Source organism: Callorhinus ursinus, unplaced genomic scaffold (genome assembly GCF_003265705.2).
Source record: "Callorhinus ursinus isolate GAN/ISIS: 27379988/994484 unplaced genomic scaffold, GSC_fseal_2.0 scaffold87, whole genome shotgun sequence".
Lineage (NCBI taxonomy): Eukaryota > Metazoa > Chordata > Mammalia > Carnivora > Otariidae > Callorhinus > Callorhinus ursinus.
This window is the reverse complement of record NW_027397149.1, coordinates 1,740,350-1,760,862: the sequence shown is the minus strand read 5'-3', so window position 1 is coordinate 1,760,862 and position 20,513 is coordinate 1,740,350. Positions and strand designations below refer to the sequence as shown.

General features: G+C 41.5%; 1 protein-coding gene across 9 annotated transcripts in view; it reads right to left on the bottom strand.

Moving 5' to 3' along the window:
* Window positions 1-20,513, bottom strand: part of XPO6 (exportin 6) — a 103,614-nt gene that overhangs the window by 65,442 nt on the left and 17,659 nt on the right. For 5 of the 9 annotated variants that reach the window (XM_025853946.2, XM_025853949.2, XM_025853950.2 and 2 more), the window contains exons 2-4: window positions 6,593-6,683; window positions 3,022-3,164; window positions 2,052-2,249 (exon numbers count right to left, since the gene is read on the bottom strand). In XM_025853946.2, coding sequence (XP_025709731.1) covers window positions 2,052-2,249; window positions 3,022-3,164; window positions 6,593-6,683 — 432 coding nt within the window. The remainder of the gene's footprint in view (window positions 1-2,051; window positions 2,250-3,021; window positions 3,165-6,592; window positions 6,684-20,513) is intronic. The other 4 variants (XM_025853947.2, XM_025853951.2, XM_025853954.2 and 1 more) reach the window with 2 other exon arrangements.

Below are 20,513 nucleotides of genomic sequence, written 5' to 3'. Positions count from 1 at the left end.
GTAATTACATTACATTTCAAGGGTAGACAGGAAATGTCTGCTCTCCATCACAGGAAGTGATCCCAGCTGGGTGGAAACATGGCTCCTCCTCACCTGCTGCGGCGAGCACCATGCATCTCCGGCTCACGTTCCACTGCTTCTTCTCACAGGACATGCCCCGCACTAACCCACCTAAGAATGCATTCTCCCTCTAGGGGGGCGATGGAGAGTTACCACAACTGTCCTCATCTTGGAGTGAAGGCAAGCGTATCAGAGAGAGCCAGCAAAACCTCTCAGCTCATGTCCTACCACTCTAGGTTCACTAGCCTCCTTGCCATTCCTCGGGGTCTTTGCACCTGCTATTCCCTCTGCCTCAAATGCTGTTCCCCTAGATACCCACATAGCTCACTCCATCACTTCCATCTAGGTTTCTACTCAAATGGCTGTTCCTCAAAAAAGCCTTCTATCATCATCCCATCTACATAACACCCCCTGGCATTCTCTCTTTCTCCTTACCCTGGATTTAAATTTCTTCGTCGTACTTATCACTACTTGTAAGCTTATTTATTTATTGTTAATGGATGTCTGCCCTTGAGATTATAAGCTCCACGAAGGCAGGGACAGTTTTTGTTTCATTACTTTATCCCCACCAGATGTTTAGTCAGCACACGGCTGGCATTCAACAAATACCTTACTGAATAAATGAATGAATCTCCTTTGCAGTATCAATCAAATAAATCTCTAGATAAATGGATCACTACAGAGAAAAAAAAATTGAATGAAGAATTTTTGTGCCACTTTGAGGCAATTTGAGAGAAGCAATAAGGATGCTATATTTTTTCTTAGCTGCCTCATCATTCAAATGCTTTGTAGAGAGAGCAGACAGAATGTTAGAAAACGGTATTGTTCCAGAAAATCCTGAACTTAGTCACTGAGACACTGATTTTCAGAGAATTTTATTCCTATAAACTGTACATAATACCCATTTCCTGTACATCCACAACTATCTCAGTAATATGAAAATGTTTCCAACTTCATCACAGGATTCAAATGAACAGCAGCATCTCCTGCCTGGCTTTTAGGTCCCACCTTTACTCTTGATGAGTTCGAAATCCTGACCAGTGGCCAGATCTCTTTCCTGAGCCCCAGATCCACAGCTGTCAACTTCTCACTAGATATACACAGAACACACAAATCTTGAATGTGCTTTCTGCCAAACTGAATTCCCCATCTTCTACCCAAATCCATTTCCTCTTCCTTTACCCCTGGCCTAGAAAATCGGCTACCTGAAACAGAAACATCCCGTCCCTCACCCCTACCACCCCGTCAATGATCAAAGCCTCTTGATTGGGTCTCCTAAGTGCCCTACCCTCCACCCACCAGAAAGGCTTCAGGGCCAGGTCCTCCCTGTCTCGCTCACACTCAGGGTTCCAGCCTTGCCCCTCTGCAATCTAGACCCTACTGTTCCAGAACTGTCTTTCCAACACAAAAATGTGGTCATGTGTTCTCCCCTCTACACACTTGTCATTAGCTCCCAAGGAAGGACTACGAATTACAAATTGAAGCCCCCTGCAAGAGCAAGGCCCTTCCTGGCCTGGCCCCGGCCCATCAACCTGGCCACTTACTCCAGCACCCAACAACGCTGAAAATACCTCAGTTCCTGGAGGCTAAATGCTATGCCACCACAGAACACACGCACTTCCACACAGTAATTACCACAGTGCTGGATAATTACTGTTTACACAGCAAGCCCCCCCATCAAATTATAACTACTGAAGGCCTCACCCTTGTACCCCTACTCCTGACGCAGTACCTAACAGGTTTTCAAATCTTTGCTGAACAAAATTTCACAATAGGTTAACAATGCGACTGGGTATTCCCCCCTCTTTTGCCACTGCACAAAGGTACAACATGTCTCAAGAATACAAAGTTAAGCGAGTGAAATCATTTATCCTATAATGAACTTGCTACTACAGTTCCAAAATGCTAATCTTAAAACTCCTCTTCAAGACAAGGAAATAATCACTTCTACAAACAACTTATGAGATGAGGTTTCTTAGGTAAATCCTTACCTGTAAAATGTTCGTAAAAAAGTCATGGTAGAACATGGGCCAATCTTGACGGCCAATATCAACAATAACTTTGCAGAGCTTGTTCCGGATAAAGTAAGGTAAGGTTTTGTGGTGAGCCAAAAGGAGTTTGGGCAGACAGCTACGGATTTCCATCTTATCTTGAGATGGGACCCCAAGCCACATTTTATTGATCAGATTCTGAAACACAAGTATACATCTTTTAAGTTAACCATTCTATACACAAAAATAACTGGTTTTCATCCAATGGTTAGCTACCTCATCTCAAACAAAAGACCCTGCTTTTAAAAAAAGGCTTAGAGCAATTTGGCAATAAGAGTACCAGGAATATTTAAACCCTATTATACAACATTCTCACTCCTGGAAAGATCTGCTAACTAATTTCACAGAAACAAAAAGCTCCATGTGTAAAACTTTCTATTACACCACTCCCTCTGATGGCCACCAAAAAATGGCAAAAACAACTTTAATGTTCAAAAATAGGAGAATGGCTTGGTGAATAATGGTATAAATACTTAGTGGCATGAGCAATAGGATTATAATTAAGTTAAAAAAAAGATGTGCATAGAAATACAAAAATTGGAAGACAGTTGAAATAAATGAGTATGTTTGTGGTTGGGATAATAGTATTATGGGTACCATCTCTCCTCCCAAACTGTTTTTCCTTCATTATCTTTCTCTTTTGAATGATAACATGGAAGGAAAAGTTACATGTTACCACAAACAACCTACCTACCGACCCAGACCCATCTCACCTTTCTGGGGTCAAAGATGGAAAGGTGCCCCAGAACAGCTGACATCCCGACAGAGGCAGCATGTGGGAGGTAGCCCGAGCTGAGCTACCACTCTTTCCCAGCTGTCTGCACACTGAAGCTCAAGTCCAGTGCCAACGACCCGGCACTGTGTCCACAAAATACTTTTCCAAACAGTAGAGAGTCATCTGACAACTCACCTCAAACACCGTTAAACTATACATCATGACATAGTCATTCCCAGTGCTGGAGAGGAAGTATAGGCAGAGTCTCCAGGCTCCTATTTGCTGGGCAAAGTTATCAAGAAGCTCCTCTGGAAAAGTTAAACAGCAACAAAACAAGGCTATGAAAAGACATGAAATCAACACAAGGCTAGGCTGTCACATTAGTTTTTTAAACACACATCTCTCCATATCATATGATTGATGCCAAAACCAACTAGAAAAATCCGGCCATGTCTTCGAGATAGAAAGATATGACCATGAGCATGGATGGTGTGTTCAGCCATCTACAATCCAATAGCCTATGTGCACTCGTTTAGGCAGAGAAACTTTCACTGTTGAAGTTCTTACTTAACCTGGGGCACCTGGGTGGCTCAGGCGGTTAAGCATACAGCTCTTGATTTCAGCTCAGGTCATGATCTCAGGGTTGTGAGATCGAGCCCCATAGCAGGCTCCGTGCTGGGCGTGGAGCCTGCTTAAGATTCTGTCTCTCCCTCTCCCTCTGCCCCTACTCCCCTCAAAAAAAAAAAAAGTTCTTACTTAACCTAAGTATGGACAATTATAAAATATCATTTCAAAAAAGAAGATCATTTCACCTTACAAACTATGGCTAATTGTTAACCTGTCTCCTCTGGGGTACTGACTATATATATTTCCTTAAGACTCACACTGTTCACACACACACAAAATGATGGCTAGAGAAGCAGGACAAGAAAAAATTAATTAATAATTATATAATTAATGCAGGGCAGGAAAAAATGCAAGAGAATTAAAGATGGATAATTCTCTTTATTTGGTTTTCATTTGGTTTTATTTTAAAATACCACACCAAAAACAGTCTGTAAATAAGAGCAGCAATCGTGGAAGTTGCCGGGAGCAGCCCAGTCCATATCAAATCAGTTAGAAATGATTTTCCTCCTCCTTAGACTGCTGGTAGCATCAGCCAGAACCCCAAGACAGCAAGCACTAAGAGTCTGTCACCACGTTTCTGGACACGCTGCCCCTTGATCCCCTCGACCTGCTGTTCTGGTCATGAAATACAACACAAAAGCGGTAAAAATTTTAAAAATCAAAATAAACATAAATTTAAAAGGGTAAAAAAATAATTTAAAAATAAAAAATTTTAAAAGACTAAAAAGATATATAAACGTCAACACCCCAACAGATTCTAGGATGCACCTGGAAAAGCAGGAAGCACAGCAGCCCATTCTAATCCTAAAATCACTGTTCTGCTAGTACTCCACAGCCTCACTGAAAATCCCACACAAGGAAACTGATGCCTAGTCTTTCGACTAAGTGAAAGTCTGTAAGAATCCCAGAGTGGGAGTCAAAACAGACAGAATGAGCTCTGGCCGGAAATGAGGAACTCTGGGCTAGAGACTCTGCCGCTCATTCAGAGAGTCTCATTCCAGGTGATCACTGCTCCTCTTTGAGGCTTCGGCTTCCTCCCCTGTGAAAATGAACAGATTGTCCCTCGAGGTTCCCTGCGAACAGCACTAATAACACGCCTTTGGTGGAGGGCAGGTGGAGCCCCTGTAATAAAAGGCCTGCTTCCTTTCTCCCACCTCACTAGGAAAGCCTTCAGTTTCTCCTAAGATATCAAAAAGAAGAAAGTGGTTCTAGCCCACACATTCAGACAAAGCTCCAAAGACTAGGTACAAAGAGAACTGAACTAAGGCACACCCACCATACAGAACCAAGCCCCCAGGGATCCCCCTTAGCTTGCATTTAAATTAGACATTTGTAGTATCTGGTTATTTAACGCTATTTTATTTTTTAAGATTTTATTTATTTATTTATTTAACAGAGAAAGAGAGAGAGACAGCAAGAGAGGGAACACAAGCAGGGGGAGTGGGAGAGGGAGAAGCAGGCTCCCTGCAGAGCAGGGAGCTCAATTCGGGGCTCAATCCCAGGACCCTGAGATCATGACCGGAGCCAAAGGCAGTCGCCTAACCAACTGAGCCACCCAGGCGCCCCTATTTAACGCTATTTTAAATCAGATTAGAATACAATTTTAGTTCAGAGGTTCCACTTTTAATTCATGAACACTGAAAGTGAGCAATATTTGCTTTGTAAACCAAAAAATTAAGAGAAAAACCAAAAGCATTTCAATTAATAAGCTAAAAATAGGACTTCAAAGCTATTAGTGTTGGGCTATAGCAGACTGATGGACAGATCCTTCACCTCCTTTGGTAAACATCACCAGGGGTATTTTTACTTAAGTATAAGGTACTCTGGTAGCATAAAACTAATGAGAAGATCACTCTGGAGGCAGAAGGGTCAGCCCAACTGAGTAATAAGAGAATCTAGGGAAGCAAGCAGAGTGGATCTTCTAAGCCAAATGCCTGATTATCTATTGGGTTCAGCTTCCGTCAGCACTCCCCTATTTACAAATATTTTAATTCTCTACTTATACTCCCTAAGAAAAGACAGGCATAACATGCACAGGGCAGGCCTAAAACCACCAAGTTTCAAAGTAAAAAAAAAAAAAAAAAAAAAGCTAAGAAATTCACAACTACCAGGAGCTGATGTGATGTTCAAAGAATGCAAGAGAAAATGGGCTACAGCCAAAGGTCTACTGGCCACCTGGAAACCCAGACTCCAGTCAAGCTCTGGACTAAAGGCAGGAATCAGCCACAACACTCAACTGGCCAGTATGACTTAGAGAAGTCAAGTGGGGCAGAGAAATGGGCCTTCCGAGTCCTAGAGACTGAAAAAGCCCTCTCCAGAGGTGAAAGCAAGGAACATGAGGTCAGTACAGAGCAGACATCCAAGGGGAAAAGCCTTTAGGTTGAGATAGAGAAGAAAACATTTTTGTTTGGAAGTTCAGGGATTAAGTGAGGACTCGGAGGGAAAAAAGGATATACTCCAGGAACACAGGGCAACATGTCTCCTGTCTCGGAGGCAGAGATTTGACACTTGAATACACATTCTAGTTTACAGTATGCTTTAATGAATATTGTTCATGTAAATGAGTATGAAATTCAAAAGGAAGTTCTAGAAAGAGGTGAGGTTCCCAGAAGACCCAAGGTAATTATATCTACATCTCTGTGTTGTTTGAAGCCTTTATTCATCAAAACTTGCAGAATGGGAAAGACAATAGTAGAGATAAGGGAAAAGAAGCAAGAAGCCCCCAAAGGGAATACCAGTTAAAGACCTGTGGGCACTAGATAAGGTTTGGATGAGACTTCCACACACCAAAACCATGTCATTTTGACACTTTCATGAGGTTTTGTTTAAGTTAATAGTCGCAGGCCTCTTTTACCTAAGTTTAACATTGCTGGAATTCAAGAACCAAAGCAGCGGAAGGGGTTTTTCACACTCGGCCAAAGGGAACAAAACCCATCACTCTGGATGATAGTGGGCCCCATGGTCTACAGTCCTGGCACAGCTAGATTTGCAGCCAGCACCAACCAGCAAAGTGAGAGCAAAAAGAGCAAGAATTCCAGATGAAACAAGCAGGCTTGACTAGCGCAGGCAACAAACTCCTTCCTCCTCACTAGGGCCTTTTCATCTTAAGTGACTCTTGACGACTCAACACTTGACTTACCTATCTCACGTTTTCTTTCATTGGTTGTACAATCGTGGAAAAATTCTGTCATGAGACTTTCCAATGCCCTGAGGGAGGCTTCTTCAGATGCCTAACAAAGGAATTTGAAAGAAAAGAAAAAAATCAGTAACTGTGTCTCCTACTTTCCTCACTTCCCTCCAGGTCACATTCGTAATTTACTTCCTCAAACATCTTGGTTCAACATTCTTCAAATGCATGGGATTCAGAAAAACTGAAGGGAATTTCCCAGCTGGCTCAAAACCCAAATTTTGAGTATACTCTATAAATTCATGCTACTGTACAACAGATTCTCAATTATTTATGCTAAGGAAAAGGGAACAAATAACTCAAAATATAATTCCGGAAATATATTAAAAGCAAAATATCAGCCCCTGGCCCTGACTGAACAGGCAGAGTGAAGAGACTGGGAGAGAAGTTTAGGGCTCCCTAGAGACTTCCTGTCGATAATACATTTGCCCCAAGTCTAAATAATTAGCCATATTGGGATTCAGAAGAACTGCAGTTAAACTGCTGCATGGATCCGTGGGGGTTCTGAAGGCACTTCCGGAGTCACATGTTCTGACAACTCTCAATCTCGAATGAGCAGCCACCAGAGACTAAAGTTAAGGCAGCTAAGAGCCAAGCTGAGCGGGAACTCAAAATGCGCACATCCCAACCATGGACCCACAGACAGCCAGATTCTCAGCAGAGCTGCTCAGGTGAAGAATGAGAGGAGAGGTGCTCTCGACCCCAATGCCCATCCTCTCCTTCTTGCATGTGGAGCCCCAAACCCATATACTCTTCTCCCACTCATGTAGGAGACGTCATTTGAAGCAGTGAGTTGGAGTCAACACTCCTTCACTCACCCGTCTGCAGAAAGGTGAGCATTCCTAGACCATTTCTGAATCCTCACTGGCATTATTTACCCAGAGATAATCAAGAGCCAAGAGCAGTTCTGATTTCTTAATTATCTCTTAATTCCAGCCTCCCCCACCCTCCCCCCTTCTCCACATCCTCTCCATTGCCCCCAGAGTGAGAGCAGACTATAAAAACTGCATTTTAAAACAAGTCCACACTCAAATGTACATATCAAACTGTAATATTACCAGAGGCCTCAACTTGGTAACTGACTTTTGAAGACACTAAGGAACCTGGGCCATCTCTGTGGATAAACCGGCACTTAGGATTGGTACCTATCATAGAGGCTGAGTCAGGCTTGCACCAGTCCATCGACAACTAGCAGAGCAAGCACGCTGCAGAGCACACGTGGGCCGCATTCCAACAGTGCCGGGCACGGCTGTCCCTCCGATGCTGCAGTCACATATGAACGGCTGTGCCAGGACAACTCACAATGACATGCTGAGTGACGCATCACTGCACAAGAGCTTTAGCACTTGGGAGTTGTCAGAATTTTATATTTATGATCAAGATTAGCCCTTGAAATCTTACCCTTTTTTCAAACCAATGAATCAGTTCAACTGAAAAATATCCTTGGATTGCAAGTTAAGCTGTTTTATTAAAAACTACACATTCTGGGCGCCTGGATGGCTCAGTCGTTAAGCGTCTGCCTTCGGCTCAGGTCATGATCCCAGGGTCCTGGGTTCAAGCCCCACATCGGGCTCCCTGCTCAGCAGGAAGCCTACTTCTCCCTCTCCCACTCCCCCTGCTTGTGTTCCCTCTCTCGCTGTGTTTCTGTCAAATAAACAAATAAAATCTTAAAAAAAAAAAAAAAAAAACTACATCGGCGCCTGGGTAGCTCAGTCATTAAGCGTCTGCCTTCGGCTCAGGTCATGATCCCAGGATCCTGGGATCGAGTCCCACATCGGGCTCCCTGCTCTGCGGGAAGCCTGCTTCTCCCTCTCCCACTCCCCCTGCTTTGTGTTCCTGCTCTCGCTATGTCTCTCTCTGTCAAATAAATAAATAAAATCTTTAAAAAAAAAAAAAAACTACACATTTTGGGGCTCCTGGCTGGCTTAGTTGGTACAGCGAGTGACTCTTGATCTCAGGGTCGTGAGTTTAAGGTCCATGTTAGGTATGGAGCCTACTTTAAAAAAAAAAAAAAACCACATTTTTTCAAATGGAGAAATTGAAATGTCAGGCTAAAAGAAGGCTGCAATCTTTTTCACCTGTTTCAAGTTTTTGTGTTGATCAAAACATCCTCACTATTCTCACTTTCCTAAGTAAATGCTGAAAATTCAAATTCCTAAAATGAATTGATATAAATAAAAGAATGCTTTGGTCTGTTTCATAAATCGACTTGGGATACCCATTTCATTTGAAAAAAGGATTTGCTGTTTTAAGAAAAGTTTCTGGAAAGATATGAAAGAATCAAAGGAAAATCTCACAAGTAACTTACTGGCAAAAAAATAAAATAAAAATTAACATAAATTAAAAGATATCAGCTATTTAGTTAAAATAAATCAGTTCTTCTGGAGCCAAAATGGGTCCCTGAGAACTAAGGACACATTTTCAAATCCCACCTGCTCCACAACTTTTTCTTGTAGTGAATCATTTCAGAGCAGATCCTAGCAAACACCTGAGCTCACCACATTCAGGCACTCAACCATCAACGTCTATTTTGTACTGGTTCTTGAGGCAGAAGTTTGTGAACCTGACAATTACCAGCTATGCATTAAATGCTACTGGGGCAAGTTCAGGACAATCTCTCCAAAGAATGCAATTCCAACTCCATTTCCAGTCCCATCCACTCCTCCCCTGCTCCAACCCAAGAAGCATTCCAGCAGAAAAGCAGAAAGATGAAAGTATCCAAAAGGATCACAGATTGGATGCTCTCCACCAAACGATGGTTACATGAAAAAGGAAACTATAAAACCTAACCCAGTAGGGTGCTTCCCAACAAGAACAAATAGTGTGCTGTTCGCATTTTCAATCACTTCGATAACTGTAGTAAGTACTAATTCCCACCTCAGAGTGACCCACGTAAAGCTGCTATGTAAACTCTAAGAAATTATCTAATTCATAGTTATGGCTGTTATCATTTGTATTTGGTCTCAAATACCAAATGAAAACAGACCAAAACAAAACAAAGAGAAGTGGTCAGGCCCACTTTGAAACTGGAGATTCATGTCCTCAGGCTTTACAGGCTTTGTCCAAACATATCTAGTGAGGCTTTTCCAACTGGATTTCAAAAATGAAACTATGTAAGTTTACAGGAGACAAAAAGGAGACTAAGGCCTTGCCAAAGTCATACAATTAGAACAGAGATGTAAAGACATCAAAGACAGGTTCAAGACCTGCAAATGGTCAAAGGATATTGGAGAATTCACCCCAACTGGCAAGAAGGCTACTGGAACCTTTGCCAGAGGTTTCAAGCAGGTGGTGAAGCCAAAATCCAGATTGCTGTGGGTTTAGGAATTAAAGGCAAGTAAGGAAGTGGTAATATTCCAGCAGACTACACTTTCCAGTAATAAAGGGACGAAGAACATAAAACAAAAACCAAGTGCCATGATGTGGTAGGAAGAGAAGGCTCCAATTTCCAAAGACCATTCAAGCACCGCACTAACTTATAAAGCACATTCAGGATTCAAATACACCCAACTGCTTCCCAGCTTGTGCTTGGATTTAAGATCCAGATCTTGAAGAACGAAGGAAAGAAAAGATTAAATTAAAACCAAGTAAGACACATTCACATGAAAAAAATCCCAGTTGAACCGCAGATATAAAATGTGAGAGATAAAACAGTAAAGCTTCTATAAGACAATATAGAACATCTTCATGACCTTCGAGTAGGGGGAAAACTTCTTAAATAGGACACATAAAAGCACTAAACATAAAGGAAAAGATTGATAAATCAGAACGTTCATCAAATGGCACAATGAAGAGAGTTCAAAAGAAAGTCACAAAATGGGCTAACAGAGGATAACTAACAGAGGACTTAGAGGAAAAACAAATGACTCAATTTTTTTATGACAGGCAAACAGATCATCATTAGAAGGTATTCAAAAGCCTATACAGAAAATTAAGTGCTCAACCTCATCAGTTGTCAGGAAAATGCAAATTAAAAACACTGACAGTGTTACCCACTCACCAAAATGGCTAAAATTAAAAAGACAATAACAAGTGTTGGTAAGGATGCTGAGCAACTGGAACATGCATAGAGTGCTGCTGGTGGGAGTATGCACTGGTATAACCACTTTAGAAAACCATTTGGCTGAATGGAAGAAGACATTTGCAAATGACATATGTGATAAAAGGTTAGTATCCACAGTATATAAAGAAATGATACAACTCGACACCCAAAAAGCAAACAATCCAATTAAAAAATGGGCAGAAGAACAGTCATTTCTCCAAAGAAGACATCCAGATAGCCAACAGACACATGAAAAGATGCTCATCATCATCATTCATCATCAGGGAAGTGCAAATCAAAATTACAATGAGATACCACCTCACACCTGTCAGAATGGCTAAAACCAACAACTCAAGAACAACATGTGTTGGTGAAGACTTAGAGAAGAAGGAACCCTCATGCACTGTTGGTGGGAATGCAAACTGGTGCAGCCACTTTAGAAAACAGTATGGAGGTTTGTCAAAAAGTTAAAAAGAGAACTACCCTACATCCAGTAATCACACTAATGTTTATTAACCCAAAAAATATAAAAACACTGATTCAAAGGAATACATGCACCCCTATATTTATAGCAGCATTATTTACAACTGCTGAATTATGGAAGCAGCCAAGTATCCATCAATAGATGAATGGATAAAGAAGAGTTGGAATATTATTCAGCCATAAAAGAATGAAATCTTGCCATTTACAATGACATGGATAGAGCTAGAGAGTATAATGCTAAGAGAAATAAGTCATCAGAGAAAGACAAATGCCATATGATTTCACGTACATGTGGAATTAAGAAACAAACAAAAATGAGCAAAGAAAAAAAAGAGACAAACCAAGAAACTAACTCTTTAAATTAGAGAACAATCTGATGGTTACCAGAGGGGAGGCGGATGAGGGATGGGTAAAACAGGTGATGGGGATTAAGGAGTGCACCTACCATGATGAGCATAGGGTGATGTATGAAGTGTTGAATCACTATATCGTACACCTGAAACTAATATAATACTGTACGCTAACTTACTGGAATTTAAAGAAAACCAATGGCAGCTGAACACACACATACCTTATGATCCTGCAATTCTACTCCTTGATAACTCCAACAGAAATCTGTACACATATACAAAAAAAAAGGTACACAAATGTCCACAGCACCATTATTCATAATATCCAAAAAAGTCAAAAGAACCCAAATGACCATCACCAGTGGAATGGATAAATTGTTTATTCATCAGGAGAATATTATAAGACAACAAGAATGAATAAATATTGCTACATGCAACAACATGGATGAATCTCACAAACACAATGTGGAGTACAAGAAGCCAAAACACACCCTTCATTATTCACTGTATGTTAATTTTAAAAACAAGCACAATGAATCTGTGGTATGTTATAATCACAATAGTGGTTACCTGTAGGGAAGAGGGATTCTGAAATACTAGTAACATTCTATTTTCTTGATCTGCGTGTTAGGCACACAAGGATGATCTTTACATTACAATTTGTGCACTTTTCTGTAAATACACATACACCATTTAAAAAAGTAATGTCATACTTATTTTTAGCATTCAGGCTGGTATTTTCAGATACTGAATTTAGAAGCTGTGTTTTTTCTTCTATTAACGCAACTACTGAGAGCAATTGGGGGCCTGCAGGTCACATCTGAGTGGGAGACTCCTGGACTGCTGGGAGCCATCACCTATTTGTTTTCAGAGCTGTGAGGGTGACAACGCAAAGGATTACAATCCCAAAAGCCTATGTATGCTTCTCCAAGAGTTCCTTGGCTTACCACAGCAGCAAATTAAAACCCTGGAGCAGGAATCGAAAATAAACCTGGGTCAGAAAATACTCTCAGAAAGCTATGTGTGTATCTAAAATAAACCAAAGTTTTCTGTTCCAGAAAGAGTTAAGATCTGTAAAGTGGAGGAGCTTTCAGCTGTGCCTGCTCGGACTTTATCTGCTCCTTTTATTGCACTACTCACAGTTCAGCAGTTCAGAGACCTATCTACTACTGACTCATTTATTAAGGAACAGCGAAGTCAACCAACACCCATAATCACCTAATAAATTACAAGAAAAACCTGAAAGGGGAAGGATCACGTAATCTGAAATCTTCTTGGACTCTTCCTTGTATCTTCTATGCCCACAACTAAGGTCATCAGGCTGGCTGGTTTCTGCTTTACACTGTCTTTTAAATTTGTACCTTGTCCCTCACCACTACTTCTACCAGGCCCTATTCCCCTCCTGCCTAGATTACTGTAATTTCTCTTAACCTGGTCACCTTGATGTCAGCTTCCCCAATTCCAATCCAATCCGTGCTTCACCACCAGATAAATTCTTCTCAATATTGATTCTCTGTCCCCAATTATTCTAAATCTAGCTTTAAAGAGCCTTTGAATCTGATCTGAGAAACTCAGCATTCATTCGACAAACAAGCTCAATGCTCACTAAGTAACTGACTCTGCATTAAGCCCCAGAGATATAAAGATGAGTAAGACTGCCCCTTCAAGGAACTGGAGGTAGCCTAGGGAAGAGACGGAGAGAGCCTATAACAAAAAAAGAGATTATGATGGTTTACATTGTCTAGTAGTGACATGTATAAAAAGCTTCAGAAGCCCAAAGGGAACTAACTCTGTCTGACGAAACAGAAGGAAAGTTTCGCAGAGGAGATATCTTGGGTTTTGAAGAATGCAGAGTTTACTAGGATGAAAGGAGAAGGAAAGCATGCCTGATTCACCATCACTCACCACAAGAAGCCATCACTAAAGTCTGAACACCCACGGTCTCCCAAGCAAATGTCTATTCCCATCCTGCATTTGCTCCTGGGTCTGCAATTCATAGTTCTACCTTCATGAAATTTTTCACAAAACAAAAGTTTACAGCATGGCTCCTTTCTTTGTATCTCGAGTCTCTGTCATGTAATCAGTACCACAGTTTTGCCCGTGGCCCTGTTCTCTGGTCAGTTCAGCATGGCATGATGAAATAGCACAGGCTCTGGGCTTGGGTTCCTTGGGTTTGACTCCAAATGCACCTCAACCTCGGCCTAGTTATTTAATCTGTCACTTTTTTTCCTTTTGTGCCCAACTGGGGATAAGAGAACCCAACACATGGGATCATTCTAAGGATTAAATAATCTGTGTAAAGCACACAGTGAACACAATGTCAGGAATAAAGTAAGGGCCAAAAGCCCCAACTGTAAGTGTTAACAAACACTTCAACGGTACTAGGCCTCTCTCCTTAACCAGAACATAAAGTGCCTGGAAAGAGACTCTGCCAAACACATCTGTACTTTCTACCACATCCAGCATGGACTGCTGCTCAGATATTTTAGTCCGAATTCAGGAGAGAAAAAGAAACAAGAGAGTGTCACTTTTAGTTTCTCAGGAATACTGGTAGTCCCTCCAGATTTAAGATACATGTGACTATTTAAATTCCCCCCTTTAGGGTCTCTGACCACAATGACCTTTGCTCCCAAGCACTCAATACATAAAAAAACAAAAACAAAAAAGAAAAACCAGGAGACTGCTAACAATTTATCTTAAAAAACACTGAGACTGAAGGTGGATAGATGGTGCTTTGTCCCTTAAGGCACCTACATGACAAGCTTCTCAAACCCTGCCTAAATTTGTTATGTTTTATCTAATTGCCTATAAAACACCCCCTCTAAAGCATAACCTTTGGGGCACGTGGGTGGCTCAGTCAGTTAAGCATCTGACTCTTGATTTCAGCTCAGGTCTTGATCTCAGGGTCCTGAGGTCAAGCCCCACGTTGGACTCTAAGCTAGGCATGGAGCCTACTTTTAAAAAAAATAAAATAAAAAAATAAAGCTTAACCTTTTTACAAAATCAATGCTGGGGAAAAAAATGGCTCTTTTTCAAAGAAGCTTTTATCAAGCTTTCTGGCACCTTTTCCATGAGCCACATTCTGCAAATCCTACAAGGAGGTAAATCATATGAGCCTCCTATATTTAGGTTCATGGCCTCCTTGACACCAAACGTAAAAAAAATGAAAACTAGCATCCTGGAGTCCCATTCAAACATTCCCGTGGCATACCCAGAACAATGTTTTTACTCCATCTGCCTATATATAAAGAAGATTTCCGAGAAAAGTGATTCTGTACTAGCTACTGACCAAGGCTGAAAAGTATGCAAAGCATACCTGATGTGTTACAACAGATGCCATTAGCAAAGACATTCAATCTCATATAAACTTCCTGGGAAGCTAACAGGATTATCGTGGGTGTTCAAACTCTCAAAAGAACCCTCTTTCTCCCCTACTCTCTTCATGGCAAAGAAAACAGATGAGCAAAGAAGTCCCCCTGGCCCTTAGGCCAGCGTATAAGCATGAGATGAAAAACAAAGATAAAAGAAGGCATGATGGGAATCAATGTGACATCTATGTGGCCCCCCCTGATGTCACCCGGCTCAGGCTCAAAACACTAGAAGGCAGGAAAGCCTGGAGAGGAAGCCCCAGTCAGAAGGGCACCGTTCATAGGTCTTCTCCCACCTTCCTGTCTCTGTTCTGTGGGTCTCAAATGGCAGATACTAACCTTAAAAAAAAAAAAGAAAAAGAAAACCACACATCGTGATTAAGTAGAAATCTCACTTCACTTCTCTAAAAACAAACTGTGTCGAAACCAGTTGGACCTTGGAAGTCCAGCACTCAGAAGGGCAGGCCCTGAAACCCAGGGCGCCAAGTGCCTTGCTCACGTGCACGCAACGAGTGAGCGGCAAGCCAAGCCTCCCAACTCCGTCACATCCACGCCCGTGTCCAGGTGTCCCTTAGCCTGTCTCATAGAGACGTAGAGGCAAGGCTAAACAGAGGGGTCATCTAGGGCTCCAGATGTACAGTGAAGTAACTCTCTTACTTTCCTGTACAGAAGTTACAGGAAAGAACGTTTTCTACTGCAGGAAAAAAACGGACACACGCCATGTTCTGGGAAAGCAAGGGCAGAAGCACTTACCATGACTCCAGGAACGCGTGTCTGAAACGAATGATTGAAGTTATGCATTTGTCTCAGAAGGGCTGCTCGTTGTCTTGCCTACAGCATAACCCTGAAAGTATGTACCCTTTGGGAGTAACCATGGATATAACTTTGTACAGTATCATCATACAGATACTGATGATGATCAGATTAATATCTGATTAAAACATGTACTTTAGCCACATTTAAACAATTCTAATCATTAAAAGGTACTTTCCTGCATTAGTCTAAAACTACCATCAAGCTGACCAATGGCATAAAATATCTCCCAGTATTTCTTGGGTTTGCACAGTATTTCTTGGGTTTGGGTCAAATTCTGTGTGTCTTCCATAAAAAAAAGGGGTCTGTTTACTGCTGAGGACTAGGAGGTAGAAACAGGATAAGTGCCAGGCATCTGAGCCAGAAAGTCCAACTGGTCCCCCTGTGGTGGTGATAAAGTCGAGGCAGCATTTTCTGTCCCATCCGCGCCCCTGGGACCAATTAGAGGAAACATCTTGGACACGGAGGACAGTATGTTTTATGCTGGGAAAACCTATCCATGTACTATACGGGACAGTACATAAAAACAAGAAGAACCAATTAACTACCAATGGACAGGAGCCCTGGTTTCCCAAAAATTTAAAACAAATCTAAAGAAGATTAAAGAGTCATGACAAGTAAATGCTACACTTGATTCTAAGGCTAGATCCTGTGCTGAAGGGGAAAAAATGATATGAAGGACAGAATCGGGCCAAAGGACAAAACTGGATACAGACAGTAGATCAGATAAAGTCCTGAATCAATGTTATATTAACTGAGGCTGATAACTGCACTATGGCTTTGTAGAGAACATCCCTGTGAGAAAATACACTACAGAGGGTCAATGGGCCAGGACACAGGTGACTTCTTCTCCAACAGTTCAGAAAAAAAACACTACTTGTGCATACATTTATATATACATGTGCATATATATACATAGAAAAGGTGTAAATAATAAGGCAAAGGGCAAAATGTTAACAACAATGGAGTCTGGGTAAAGGGTATGACAGTGTTCTTGCTACTACTCATTCCTTGCAATCTTTCTGTCAGCTTCAAATTATTTCCAAATAAAAAGTTTTTTAGGGGCACCTGGGTGGCTCAGTCGGTTAAGCAGCTGCCTTCAGCTCAGGTCATGATCCTGGGATCCGGACTGCTTCTCCCTCTCCCTCTGCCTGCCACTCTGCCTACTTGTGCTCTCTATCTCTCTGTCAAATGAATAAATAAAATCTTAAAAAAAAAAAAAAGTTTTTAAAACTTCTGTCAGACTGGTACCCTCCCACTTTGCTCCTCACTGCTCCAAGCTGGCTAGGGGAAGAGGCAAGAGGAAGTGAGGCAAGGATACAACAGGCAAGAGAGAGGAGACTGACAGTTCTCTCAGATGCCAGCTTTACTATCACACGCTGCTTCGGGAGAGGATAGTACGTAGCCTAGGCATTAAAAATTTTGCATCTGCTGGTTGGGCAACAAGCATATCCCACTAGGAGCTAAAATACATGTAAGTTACATGCTTATTTATTTATATTACAGTGGAAGGCTTTAATTACACAGCCAAAAAAGCAAATGATAAGAATAGTTATTCTGCAAGAAACTGTCTAAGATAAGTAAGTAATAGAGCCCAAAATAGGCTCTCTTTTCACGATTCCATCTGCTGCGTTTTCCCAGGTACTTCTCCCAAAAAGATGAGTATTTATATCTGCATGCCTAGTCAATTAAACGCAAGAGATACTGAGCACATTAACACAAGGCACGCCATCAAGAAATCCTAAGACAGAACCACAGAATCTTGAGAGAGAAATACAAACCCCAGAGAACAGCAAGTCCAACCTCACTTTCAGAGAAGGAAAACGAAGCTCAGAGAGAGTATCCTGCCCAAAGTCAACCAGCTACTGGTGAAGTGAAGGCCCTGAACAGGGCCACCAGAGCCCTCTCCCAGCGGCAGCTCCTCTACCCCTTAAAGAAGGACACAGAGTTCTAGGGCTATGAGGATGATGCGTGAGCTGGCGTTACCTTGCAGGGCATGAAATCAGGGAATGAATGAGTGTGAAGTTGATAGAGCACTATAAACACATGCTGCAAATCTAAAATCCCAATCAACACTACAGCTCATACATAAAGGGTTTCACATCAGCTGCTCTTACTACCTGCAACTGCTTAAGAGCAAGTTTTGTAAAACCCTTGCCACCTTCATCCTGAATTATTCCCAGATAGCATTGGCATTTTAAATACCAGTTAAAATAACATTTATTTCATTTTGGCAAAAAACTCCAGGCCGTATTACAGACTGTTGGGTTTTGAAGGAGCACAATCACTTCCTTTCCGCCTTCCAGGTTCTACCCCGTTGCTACAGAGTCTCAAGCAATCAAGTGTAGATCAAAGTCCAATGTCCTCTTCACGACTGGCAAAGCTGCAACGCCGCCTCCTCCCCATCCTGAACCGACCAGCCAAGCCTAGCAACAGCAGGAAGGCAGGACACGGCGGGAGACAAACTTCTCTTGAGGATAAGCAGGTGAGAGAAGTCCAAGGACAGAGCTAGGCAGTGTTCTGACACAGTGACCTCACACCTGGCAGGTAAGGGCCAGTGGTGTTGGGCTCTTCCAAATGCACCCCTCATAAATAAATCAGGAGTAAGGAAAGAATGAGAAGGGGAAGACGGAGCTCAGAAGAATGTGCTCCAATACTGCTCCCACCCGCGGTGCAGATAACAACTCCTCGAATGCACAGCAAGCCAGGAATGAGGACAGAGGAGCAACATGGTGAATGTACACACTGTAATGTTACTGAACTGTACATTTGAAAATGGTAGGGACGCCTGGGTGGCTCAGTCGGTTAAGCGTCTGCCTTCGGCTCAGGTCATGATCCCAGGACGCTGGGATCAAGTCCCACATAGGGCTCCCTGCTCTGCGGGGAGTCTGCTTCTCCCTCTGCCTGCTCTGCTTGCTCTCCCTGCTTGTGCTCTCTCCCTCTGACAAATAAATAATAATAAAAAAAAAGAAAATGGTAAATTTTATGTTTATTTTACCACACACACACACAAAAACCCTTGACTGTGGGGAAAAAAATGTTAAGGCACCATTTCTAATATATTAAAGTATAAGGATGATTAAGTGAATAGTAAACAAAATAAACCTACAAGTGTGACCTATAAATCCTATAAAGAGACAAAAATAGGGGAGGACGTAGGTAGCAAAAAATAAATAAAATAAATTAAAAAAACAGACAAAAAAATCTAAGTTGGTGATAACTTTTCCTACCACCCCCCCTCCAAAAGATATTACAGAAGAATGAAGCCATTTTTTTTAACCTATTAAATTTGCAACAATTTTCTTAAGACTACCCAGTGCTGAGGGGTGCATTATCTACAGCTGGAGGGAAAAATAAACTTTCTGAAAAATATCTGATGACGTACCTTAAAAATGTTCATACTAAATCTAAGACTATTTTAAAATAAAAGGTTTATTAAAAAATCTTCATACCCTTGGGTCCTTCTGGGAATCGAGCCTAAGGCAATTTTCTGAAATACAGAAAAAGCTCTTTGCAAAAACATTAATCACATTATTATTTACAATGGCAAAAAAAAATGGAACAATCTAACTGCCCAAGAATCCATGCAATGCAATATTACACAGCCACTGTAAATATTTATGAAGTATTTGATGATCTGGAAAACCACTTATACTATAATGTTACATGGAAAAAGCAGAAGGAAAAAAGTGCATTTACAGTGTGATCTCAGCCACATTTAAAAAGCAAACAGGAAAAAAGACTAGAAGGAAACAAAATCCAAGAAGCTGAATCAGAGGACAGTGAGCTCCTGTCTGTTTTGTACTTATAACAATAGTCTACAGAGTTCAAAATACTTTTTCCCATCAGGGAAAAAAATGACTAGGCAAATCAAGAGGTGGCAGAGAAGACCGTGACAACATCAGCACCTACTTTAATCACCAAACGGGTAGGAGAATGAAGCAGCCACAGAAACTGAGCTAACTCACTGGCCACAAATCTTGGAAGGCTTAACTACTTTTTTTAGTCACTTTTTTAAAAACTAAATCCCCATGGGAGAAGAGGATGCAGGAACCCCCTGTGCTATTTGTGCAACTCCTCTGCATGTCTAAAAGTACTTCAAAGTAAGATGTTTAAGTTAAGTACATAAATCCTTGAAAGATCACTTACTTTGTCTTTCTCTCAAAACAGAATGTGGAATGTAGATGAATAATTTCCTGGGCTGGATAAAAGCACAGGGCTCCTTTTGTCATGAATTAAATAAAAGCCTTTTCTGGAGTGGATGCCTTCACAGAAATCACCGGAGCTGCCTAGTAGATTAGACGGCTCGCTCTTCAGCATTTCAAAGCTTTCATCTTCAAGAACTGACCACTCTTCCATGTGTATCCGTAGTTCCATCTGCCCAAAAATGGCCCTTCTGTTTCTCCACCTCAAGCCCCAAATTCTTTGCCTCTTGACTTCCTAATATTTCTGCTCTGAAACCCAACCGAGGTGTCACCTCCTCTGTGAGGCCTTCCCTGACACAGCTCTCCAATTTGGCCAGGCTTTTTTTTTTTTTTTTTTTAGTACAGTTGTACCTCTTACAAGGCTCTATTTCTGCACTTATCCTCCAGCACAGGAATCATTTGCTGACATGCACATCTCATCCAGACTTAGAAACTTCCAGAAGTTATAAACTTCTAGAACTTCTCTTCACACTTTCCATTCTCACATTCAATAACTGTAGACCAGATTTGTTCCCAATTATTTTGCAACTCTTATTTGCAAGCAAGCCCTCAAATTCACCAACAATGCTTCCTCCACCTCCTAACTTTCCGTTTTGGTAAAGAATTACAAAT